The sequence below is a fragment of the Mus caroli genome, chromosome X (assembly GCF_900094665.2).
Source record: "Mus caroli chromosome X, CAROLI_EIJ_v1.1, whole genome shotgun sequence".
Taxonomy (NCBI): Eukaryota; Metazoa; Chordata; class Mammalia; order Rodentia; family Muridae; genus Mus; species Mus caroli.
Window position 1 is genome coordinate 14,387,135 of NC_034589.1, and position 11,395 is coordinate 14,398,529.

Sequence of the window (11,395 nt, forward strand, 5' to 3'; positions counted from 1 at the left end):
TATATTATTTGTGACTATTGAGAAGGGTGTTGTTTCCCTAATTTCTTTCTCAGCCTGTTTATTCTTTGTGTAGAGAAAGGCCATTGATTTGTTTGTGTTAATTAGTATCTCACTCTTAATTGTGTGGAGACTAAAATGATAGTCTATACTTGTTCCTGTCTCTACTTTGCTGTGAAACTAATACCCTTCTATACACACAATATGTGTAGGTTTATCCAACCTTGCCTTACTGACATTATTCCTCTTCCCCTTTCTTCACATATATCTTCATATTCTTAGAAATCCTCTCAGAAAATGATCTCATACCCTTTGTCCATAATTATGAATATATTCTGGTATATCTATTTATTCTTTGCTGACTTGTCTTCTTCAATGTACTCCTAAATTTCTCTAGGTGATAAGTCCTGGATCTCTGGCTAGATGCCTCACATCTACCAGGGTCTCCAGATCCCATGAAGAGTAGGGATAGAAAGTCAGATTTCCATATTTGAAAGCTGTGTGAGAGCAAGTTCAAAATTGCACCAGTAATGACTCCATCTGTGGATGTTGTTTCAAAACCATTGGAAATAATATTTTTCAGTGTTGAGAGTTGAACCCAGAGCTTCAAACATGTAAGCAGGCATTCTAACACCAGTAACCCCAGTGTACACATCATCTAACATCAGGGGCTTTCATTTCTCCCCACATACAATGTTCTAAAATAGAATACTCTTCACTTAATCAAAGTTGACTGCATCATCTCTATACATTGCAAGTATATACTAGGATAGGATTGTCTCAAACGAAGATTTCATCAGAAATCCAGTCTTCAAGGACCTAGGATAGTACTGAGCACATAAATCTAATATTCATTAGATGCTTCTTTAATATATAACATCTGTGATGTATCAAATTTTGTTTCTAAGAATTAATCATAAAGTATCCCCCATATGCAAATCTGTGTAACCAAGAGAGAAATAAGGCAATAATTGGGGAACTTTTATACCTGTTATGTGACAGTGACTGATTCAGGGGCAGTGGAAGATAGGTTTTTCCCTGTGCAGCATGTACTGACTATTAACAGAATTCAATGAGATGGACAAGTCCAGACATATTTCCAGTGGAGTAGAGCAGGTGATAGTTGTGCCGAGTGGTTTAGTGGTTTGTTCTCTCTTCCCTTTCTCTGTCTCTCTGTCTCTCTCTGTCTCTCTGTCTCTGTCTCTCTCTTCTCTCTACCCCGTGGAAGTTCAGAGAAAAATATGTTAAATCATAAAACAGCACTGTTTGCAATGTTCATATTTGGGCAAGAGAAGGGTAGGACATTTCAGTAGAGAAAATGATAGAACGTGACTCAAATAGTTTCAGGACAACGGATAACAATATACTTTAGATTTACTTCTTGCTCAATGAAATGCAGGTATCTAACATGTTCATCACATAGTGCTCACCAGTCAGAACAGAGTGTTTGACACCGATCATAAAAAATTGTAGTAGAGTGCTTGTCACTCAGTGAGAGCAGTGCTAATAAAGTGCTCCACAAGTGGTTGGAACAATGCTTATAGAATAGCATAAAATGAGGGCAATGGTGATGCAGTGTTTCCAATGAGGTTGAGAAACACTAACCAACTTAGCACAGTGTAATTTCCAGGCTTTGGTGGCTAAAGAGATGTGTCAACAGTGAAAGTACTTGCTGCTTTTTCGAAGGACCTAAGTTGGGTTCTCAGTACCCACATTGGGCAACTCAAAACCATCCCTAACTCCATCTCCAGGGGATACAATGCCTTCTTCTGACCTCTTCAGGTACCTAAATCTAGGTATCATGCACTTGGCCAGGCAACCATATGCATACCTCTAAAAGAAAATACAAATGAATCTCACCAAAACCGCCAGACAGACACACAGAGAGACAGACAGACAGACAGACAGACAGACAGACAGACAGACAGACAGAAAAGGGACTTCAGAGGGTGTTTGTCACAGAGTAAGAATACTGACACTAACTTTTCACTGTGGGAAATTTTTCTTTCATTTGATATTTAGGATACCGGAGTTGTTGTTTCCATGATTCTGAATGATCATCAAATTCTTCTCACCAGCTTTTCTCTGTTTGGGGATGAGACATGAAGAGTGAAGAAAAAGAATTGTCTGAAAATCCCTACCACTTATCATGCAGTCATCAACTCATCCTCCTCCCAGAAAAGCCTCAAATCCTGTGTTCCAAGCAAATCCTTTACACATGTCATAGTGACTGCCTAATCTGGCCTTTATATGGCCTGCACATTGATAGATGACCTGAGGCTTGGGAAGGTGGAGGACTACAGGTAGGAAGGACCCTAATATAAAGGACAAGAGTAGAGCACGTGTGGGATGTTTCATTAAGCCTGAATGTTGTACCTCAAAGGATTAGATTATGTTAATTATTTGGGGAACAAAGGACTATACCATAGCAAAGATGCTCCTTATGAAGGATGTAGCAAAGGTGTCAAGGGTTCACTTACAGGTTAGTAATTTTCTTCCTCATCACTGCTCACATCAAAAATTAGGGCATGCTTTCTTTTCTGAAATCTTTCTTTTTTTCTGGAACTCTCATGACTCCGCTTGGGTCCTGGTGTGAGGAACAGTTTCAAAGTGAGAATTAGTTCTGGAGAGAAGAGTGCATGCCCATTTTACCAGATGAGCAGAAAACTGACCCCATTCACAGGGCTATAGCCCTTCTATATGCTCTAGTCTGATGTCTTTTGGATCAAAAAGCTTTAATCAATGTGGAGAATTGCAGGCTGGTCTCCAGTCAAGCTGAGGTCTGAACCCCGATGGTCATAATTCACCTACATGACAAGGTAGGCATTCCCTTGTGCTCCTGGAACTCTGGCCCGGGCCTAAGGTACCAAGGTACCACCTCCCACAGCCCCCACAAGAGAAGCATGGTCAGCAGTCACTTAAGCAATGGCCCAAGCTTCTGATCTTCTTCTTCTTCTTCTTCTTCTTTTTTTTTGGTTTTGGTTTTTTCAAGACAGGGTTTCTCTGTGTAGCCCTGGCTGTCCTGGAACTCACTCTGTAGACCAGGCTAGCCTTGAACTCAGAAATCTGCCTGCCTCTGCCTCCCAAGTGCTGGGATTAAAGGTGTGCGCCACCACTGCCTGGCCAAGCTTCTGATCTTCAGGCTAAACTCCTCCCCAGTTACCTAGCAACAGTGAAGCCCATAAAACGGGGTGCTCAGCCCGCACATCGCTCTCATATTCCTTTGTCCTCTCACCTCTCTCTTCTCTCACTTCTCTTTCCTCTTCCCTTTCTTTCTCTTTGTCGTTCTCTCTCCTCTCTCCTCTCTCCCTCTCCTACCTTCTCTCTTTCCCCTGCATTTCTATAATAAAGCTCTAAAACCATGGAGTCTCTGCTCTGCTCCTTCAAGTTCCACTGTGCACTCTGGTCAGTGTTGGGAACTTCTTCCCTCTCTCCTACAACCCTGGTGGCTTTAGCAAAGTTGCTCGGGTGTGTGTGTGTGTGTGTGTGTGTGTGTGTGTGTCCCCAGGCAGGGCTTCCCCTTGACCACCCCCCGAAGAGTGGAATAGAGGAATTTCCACCCAGGGATGAGTGGATAGGGTAGATAGCAGCCCTCCCATGCCTGACTGACCAGAGAACAGGGAAACTCTGGTGGGGCATGGGCATCTTTTCTTTCAGTTCTTCCCTAGGGCCCCCTGGACTCCCCTTCCCCTTTTATTTTGTTCCCAACAAATCAATACTGCCCAAAGGCCAGTTATGAACATCTGCCCTTCCATTGTCAGGTTCAGGTAATTTTCCATCTCACTCCTCACTAGAACATCCTCCTGTTTGTATTTCATAGTTCAGGTTTTCATATAGAGATAATTATGTGAGCAACTATCAGGTTGTGAGAAAATTTGGATTCAGTGGAATGATTGGAAGAGTTTATCAACAGTGACTCTTTAATTGCATCCTTTGGGCTAAGGATTTGAAACTCAGAACATTTAGAAGACTTGCCTTGTGCCACATGGCTTATACATGAAGTCATGACCAAAGCTTTATCATGAAATCTTATTCTACCCTAGAAGATAGTGCTGGCAGCTTTTTATATCCTGTATTTGTGCAGAGCCCATGCCACATACCCAGACCACACTACAGAACAAAACCAGAAAAGCTAGTTGGTGTTTCCCTATTGATCTCTCTCACCTGTTGCCATCTCTCTTGCTTGGGTATGCAGGCATCTCTGAGCCCTTCCTGAGCCATGTGCACCTGGCACTCTCTTTCTGCAATTTCTTTTCCATGATGTCTCCTTCTGGATCTTTCAGATATTAAGGGAATATGTAAAATGTATCAGTGGCACTTCTTCAGTGCAAAACACCTAATGAGTTTTTCTAAAGTTCTTTTAAGCACACAAAAGTAATTTGGACATTTCTAAAGATGTATATATTATGAAAACATTCACTCTCCATTACTCTCTCTTGAGTGTCTTCCACTGACATTGATGCCCTACCACATCAGAACCACTTTGATCTCTTTAATGTTGGAAAACCTAATGAATTTAATTAGGGTTACTCATCAGAAATGTCCGGTAAAATTTACCAGTAGCAAGAGACAAGAATAAATAATATATATCTCACTACTCATGCAAATCATTAACAGTACACAACTCTTTTGTCTCTATTAGAAACTGTTAAATTTTCTATAAATTGTTTGGAACAATGGAGCCTGGCCTGCATCTCTTTCCATGTCAGAGTGTTGATGTTCAGGCCTCCTTCATGTATTTTATTAATGTGCTTCCTCCTCACATCTGGGAGGTTATTTCATTGTTGTGCCTAAATACAGAGAAATACAGAAGCTTAGAATGAACTAAATAAATCACATTTCTCAGAACTAAAATGTTCTTTATCCCTTTTCCCAGATAAATATTAAGGAAAAGTTAAATGATGTTCACATAACTGGCAGTGTGGAGTAGTAATAAAGTTGAATGCTTTCTTTTATGATACTTTTAAAATTTAATTCTTAACAGTTTCCTTGCTGGCCACCAACTCACATATCCATTAAAACCCTCTAGAAAATATTAATTTCTGCAACAGTCAAAGCTTTCACACCACACACAGGTGCCTCTGAGGGTTCTACTTGGCTGGGACCATGAATCAGAGAGTTAAAATGTGTGGAGAATATTTTGAAGGAGAGCACAGTGGGTGGTGTTTACAATGAAATCCCTATCATCTCCAGTCATTTCAGAGACCCATTCATAGAGACCAGCTCTTGCTTCCTTCTTGGAAATATAGGTGTTAGAAGGGAACCATGAGGCTCATTTGTGGGAGAATACCCAAAGAAGGCCTCCTATGAATCTTATACACCAATTAAGACATGAATTCATTTCAATAGTCTGTGCTTGGCTATGAATTATAAACTCAGTGGAACTGCTGCTCAGGCCAATGCTTTAGCATGTTTAGGCACAAGAGCCTCATCTTTAATATAAGCAATAAATCAATGATACTTATTATTATTTGAAGAAATCAATTGTGATAACTTTTTAAGGTTCCAAGAAGTTAACTGGTATTAGCTCATTAAAATAATATTAGAAAACAGTGTGATTCAGATCACTGTCCATGGTATTGAACATTGAAGCCAGGACATTGATTACAACTAGGCAAGTACTCTACAACTGGGGAATGATGCAGAGCCTGCAAGTAATGTGACAACTGAAGATGTTTACTTATCAGAATCATTATCATACTATAGATGCTACATCAAGCATTGTGAAGAAGAGAGCAGCAAGTCTGTAGAGGTTTTCTTAATGGTCGAATGCTTACCTGTCATGTGTCAAGCTCTGTGACTTTTTCTCTGCATCACAAAGTATAAATTAAGGAAGGAAGAAACAACAAAGGAGGAAGACAGTAATAAGGAGAAAGAATAGAAAATAAAAAAAACTACAGAGGAAAGAGAAGAAAACAAAGAGGTGAACAGAGGATGGATGTGGGAGTTGAGCATTTCACATCTTCCATCCTCACCAATGTGAATATAAACTGAGGTACCAATGTGGTCAAGTCCTAGAGAAATAGGAGATACTCACCTTTAGGCCTTTTGTGTGTGCCATGCCAAATGTCCACTTAGAATGTTCACCTATAAGAGGGTGACAAGTTAGAAGGTGTTGCTTGTTAGCCAATATTTCTCAAGATCAGGCCCATGAATGCTGGAATGGATGGTTACATCCATCTCATAGAGGAGAAGTGGAGCATGGCTTCTCCTTCTCTTTACTAATGTACTATTCTATATCGAATTAGAGATGTAAAATAATGAAGATAATTTCACTTGAAATGCGTGAATCTTCAGTTGTTAAGTGTGAGAAAGGACTGAAACTAGGTGGCTTAAATTACTGATCATTCTGTTATATAACATGACTAGTGGTCAGGTTTGGAAGAGGTTTCCTACTTGAAGTTGAAAAGGACAGTGAAAAATATAAGCAAAACCCATTGGCAATCAGACTTTGTAAACACTACTTATATGAAACAACTGTCAAAATAAAATGTCTCTAACTCCTTTAAATATGTGAGGAAGGGAGGGTGTTTTAGCCTAGTGCTACTGGTTTCTACACAGTGGAATAAATCTCCTTTAGTATCAAAACTTGTGCATAAATACCACACCTGGACCTTGAGGTAACTTACAGTGCTATACAAAATTGTATATCTGGGCTGCTTTCCTGAGGAGTATAGTTCTGTTGGGACACAGGACATTCTGACTCTCTTTGGAAGTTTTGTATTAGAGCCGAAGAGCAAATGAATATATCTTATCTTCTGTCTCATTATTATACATATTCTTCATATGTTCAAAGATAAAGACTCTTGATCCATTCACATTTTTATCCTGTGCAAAGTCTATTCCCTGACATGCAAATGAGCTAGATTTCCCTCTCCCCTCCCCTCCCCTCCTCTCCCCTCTCATCCCTGTTTCTTCCCTCCCCTCCCCTCCCCTTCCCATTTCTCCCCTTTCCTCTTTCTCTCTTTGTGTAGTGTGTCTGTCCTTATTTAGGAGAGGATATAAGACAATGTTCTTCCAACTGAATATGTCACATATTTGTTATCCATATGTAACTATCCATAATAGTACACATTCTTTTTTAATATCTTAGAATTTGATCTGTTAATATCATCTTGTGATTTTCTGAATAAACTCTTTTTCCAGTCAGCTCTGACCTGGGGAAGGGAGGCAGAGTCTGTGACCTTTCTAAGCATTAAAAGGAAAAAGCAATCCTCCACAGCCTTTCCTTGCCCACTCACCTTCACTTTCATGATCAAGACCTTCATCAGATTCCTTCAATAGGAATTCTGTGATCTGATCCTTTCCACGCATGAAAACTGGTTTGTTGACTGTGACCCCTAGAAGAAATGAAAGTTTTGTATTTTTTTTTAATTTAGCAGAGGAAAAAAATGGAGAAATGCAGGGATGGTGCTGGGATTCAGCACAGACAGTAAGGCTCAGTAGGCCTAAGACCTTCAGGAGAGGAAACTGTAGGCTGCAGTCCTGAGCCCTGTGGCAGCTGCTCTCTGTTATCACCTCTGCAAGTATTGGAAAAGAGCAGGGTACTCAGTGAGTGCTTCTATCTTTCTTCCATGAAGAAAATGAACATATGGGAGAGGAACATAGGAGCCTGGGGGGCACCTGGGCTTGTACAAACAAACAGACAAACAAACAACAAACAAAAAAGCAAACAAACACTTCCTTTTACCTAGGCCTGTCATTCTGATGTAGTTTCTTTTCATAAACACGTAGGCACTTTTCTGCCATTTGGTCAGATTTTCCCATTCTTCTTCAGAGAAGTATTTGGAAATATCCTGGAAGGACTACAAAAGAAAATAAATAGAAGCGTTGACAGCTACTTTGCTAGACATGTGTAAAATTTAGCTCAGACTTCCTTCTTTGTAACAGAAACTTGGTCACCTAAAATGTCAAGATAGTCTATCCTGAGCAAAGTGTAGGCCACATGAGATATAAGACATAGCAATAGCTTCTTCCCCAAAATACCAGAGGTGGTCAATATTGGGTACTTGTTCTCCTGCATTTGTACATGTCCAAAAGTCACCAAATGAACAATGTTACAGATCACAATGTTCACATCATCAGGACTGCAGTAGAAGGACATGCTGAAATTGTGTTTGTCTGTCTGTCTGTCTGTTTCTGCCTCTCTGTCTCTCTGTTTCTGTCTTGGTCTCTCTCTGTGTATGAGAGAGAGTTCTTGAAATTTTTATTAATTAATTAATGTTTTACATTCCATATTTTATTCCCACCCACCCTCAGACTGTTCCACATCCCATATCTCCTCCCCACCCACCTGTCTCCATGTGGCTGTCCCCACGTCCCACACCACCTGACCTCTAAACTCCCCAGGGCCTCCAGTCTCTTGAGAGTTAAGTGCATCATCTCTGAATGAACACAGACCTGTATGTCCTATGGAGACACTGTTTCTTGTACCTTATGACTCTGCTCCAACTTCATATATTGGCCCATGGTTGTTAAGCTGCCTCTGCCCAATCCCCACCATGACTCCTTACCTTGGACATCTTCTCTGGTTTAAAAATATCTCTAGGGCTCTTTGTATAGGAACTGTCTGTATTCATGACTCTGGGGAATGTGTCATGTCAAAGACCATGAACTGGCTTCCACCAAGCACAAAAACAAATGTCCTGTAGAAGAAGATAGTGTGGAGGGATAGTTGCACTCATAACTTGGAAGGATTGGGTTCCTCTTATCTCTGATTCCTCTTATCTCTGGGATAATATATACTAGAAATCTCTGGGAGAAGTAGTTGTTAGAAATAGGAAAGATTCCATCAGCATGTAGAAGTGACCCTTAGTACCTGAGAATGGCTGAGTTATTGTCCCGACTAGTTCCCCTGAAGTGTATCTGAAACTGAATAGAAAAGAGACTGGAGACCCCAGGGAGTTTAGAGGTCAGGTGGGGTGGGGGGTGGGGACATCCATGTGGAGACAGGGGGTGGGGAGAAGGTATGGCATGTGGAACAGTCAGAGGGTGGATGGGGGGATAAAATATGGAGTGTAAAAAGTAAATTAATTAACAGAATGCAACAGAAAATGCAACAGAAAAAAATGAAAGAGAAGGCTGTTGAATTTGGCAGGTATAGACACAACATATTCTCATCCATTTGTGGAATGTGAAAACTGATTTCATAGAAGATAAAAAGAAAGAGTTGTCACTGGAGGTGGCTAATAGGAAGTTCAGTAGAGGAAGGTAGAATAATAAGTACCAAATACAGTTACAATAATCGATTGGTTACTTATCAATCAATGTGCATAGTGGGTGGGTATATTTTAGTGGATAGGGACTTTGTGCTATAGTGTATGTGGATTTGAGAGGACAACTTTGAGGAGTCCTGTTTTTTCGTACCACCCACAAAAAAAAATAAAACATGATGTTTTCATTTTCCAGGATTTTTTTGAGCTTAACTACAGATACAGTAAACCATTCAAATGCCTTTCTATGTAGTCCTTCCTCTTTGTCCAAATCTGCTAAGTTTTGTCAAATCCAAACTGCAAGGTTAGAGTGAAATATCAGTAACTTCCAAGCTTGTCTTGTAGGTCATGTATCTGATAAGCTTTAAAAGAACAAAGTACATAAAGATGAAACCACAGGGTTTTGTTTGTTTGCTTGGTTTAGTTTTGATTCATTTTGAGAAAAAATGTAAGTGCCAGAAAAGATAAGACCTAGATTATAAGTAGGACTCTTCTGCGTACTCTGTAAAATGAATGGGAGCAAGCCTCATGCATAGAATTATAACTTTTTTCTGCACTGAGTGTGCCTACCTAGCTCTCTAGCCTAATGTTCAACTTTTCAAAATCATGAAATAAGGAGTTTCCCATTGGATAAGATTCACTGAGAATCATTCTTCTTTTACATGTCTTTACTTGTGATCTGGGGACTCAGTTCACATTGCCAGTCATGCCCAGCAATCCCCTTTTCCAAATTGGTCAATTTCTATTGTTTCACAGTACAACTGGGAGCTATAGATTATAATAACTTATGGAGAATTTAGTAAAGAAGCAGAAGAAATGCCAGGTCTAGTACTCCAGGTATGCAATTGAGATGACTTGATGGATGGGGAAGAATCAAGATATATTCCAGGCCTGCACTGGCTATAGCTTATGGTCAGAGTCAGTATAGACTTTGTAGATAGAGCCCATTCAAAATAACAGTTTAAAGGAGTCTGCAGATGCAGCTTAATAATAGAGTCCTGGCCTATTGTATGTGCAAGGCCCTGCCTCCATTCCCCATTAGTGGAGACAGAAACTGAGGGTAGAAATGAAAAATATTTAAGTATGGTTTATGCAAATACATGCATATCTTGAACAATTACACTGCCTTCCAATTGTGTTAGTTCTATTATTAAATCCATTTAAGATCAATTGTAGATAAAAATCAAAAGAAATCTTTCCTTTGAAACCAAGCTTGTTGGCACCCACATGAAATCCTAGCATAAAATGCTTCAGTAGGAGGGTTGAGAACTGAAGGCCATCCTAGGCTACATTTATTTTTTTAAAGTGTCATTGAAAAGCAATGCAAACAAAAATAACAATATTGGGCCTGGTGAAGTGTCTATTCAGTATGGGGGGACAGTAAAATGCATTCATTTCTCAAAAAGCAGAGAAAGTGAATTAATTTCACAAAACACTTTCCCCTTTATTAAATGAAGTGTTTTACTTCTACCAGAAATGTATTCTTTTACTTAACTTTCTGTAGTAGCATCTAAAAAAGCTGACTTTCATTATGATGTATTCATAAGTGAATATCACTGTACTTTTCTCATGTTTCACCTGCAATTATCCTTTGCTATGGCCTCCTCCATCTCTGGGTGCTATCTTTCATTTATGCTATCATTCTTTCATCTATCCTTTTGTGTTTTAGGTACATACTTTAAAATATAGATGGTTCACCATGTGAAAAAACAGTCTTAGGTATTTATCTTCCCTTTTTGATCATTACAGTCATTGCTTCAAGTTAACTCCCAATTTTGTTCTTTATCAGAAAAATTTTTATGTATTATGTAGAAAATAAAAATTCTATGCAACACAAGAAATTGCTCATATTTCTGGATACATACTGAAACTTCAATTCATGTATATTCCTCATTAGGTATGTTTATGATGCTAAGAAAACCCTGGTCCTGAGTATGGTTCTTTAGAATCCCACTCCATATACAGTGTGTGTGTGTGTGTGTGTGTGTGTGTGTGTGTGTGTGTGTGTGTGTATGTGTATGTGTGTGTATTCGTGTGTATACCTATAGTCAAATTTTCTAGTAAAGTAGATCTCATTACCACAGGTCCAATGGGAGACTGATGGTTATTAATTGACAAATGAAACAAATATATGGCTCTATTCTGCAAAAGAGAGGAAAGTGGAAGGTATGCTAACTTGAGTGGTT

The 11,395-nt window shown here is 39.5% G+C and overlaps 1 protein-coding gene across 1 annotated transcript; it reads right to left on the reverse strand.

Annotated features, from left to right (window-relative positions):
* Positions 1–2,003: 2,003 nt before the first annotated feature.
* Positions 2,004–8,583, reverse strand: LOC110287353 (protein SSX1-like). Its single transcript, XM_021153999.1, has 7 exons — positions 8,511–8,583; positions 7,688–7,802; positions 7,239–7,337; positions 6,035–6,084; positions 4,162–4,273; positions 2,478–2,584; positions 2,004–2,082 (listed from the first exon to the last, which is right to left on the reverse strand). The coding sequence occupies exons 1-6, from the start codon at positions 8,574–8,576 to the stop codon at positions 2,481–2,483; spliced, it is 546 nt and encodes a 181-aa protein (XP_021009658.1). The 5' UTR covers positions 8,577–8,583; the 3' UTR covers positions 2,004–2,082; positions 2,478–2,480.
* Between the last annotated feature and the right edge of the window lie 2,812 nt (positions 8,584–11,395).

Bases quoted from the DNA above. Each gene is read 5' to 3' on its own strand.
- LOC110287353 (XM_021153999.1), bottom strand. From the start codon at position 8,576: ATGAATACAGACAGTTCCTATACAAAGAGCCCTAGAGATATTTTTAAA. The intron at 7,803-8,510 runs GTAAGGAGTCAT...TTTCTTTTGTAG, and splicing joins AACCAGAGAAGATGTCCAAG to TCCTTCCAGGATATTTCCAA. The intron at 2,585-4,161 runs GTGAGAGAGATC...TCCTCACACCAG, and splicing joins AGCAAGAGAGATGGCAACAG to GACCCAAGCGGAGTCATGAG.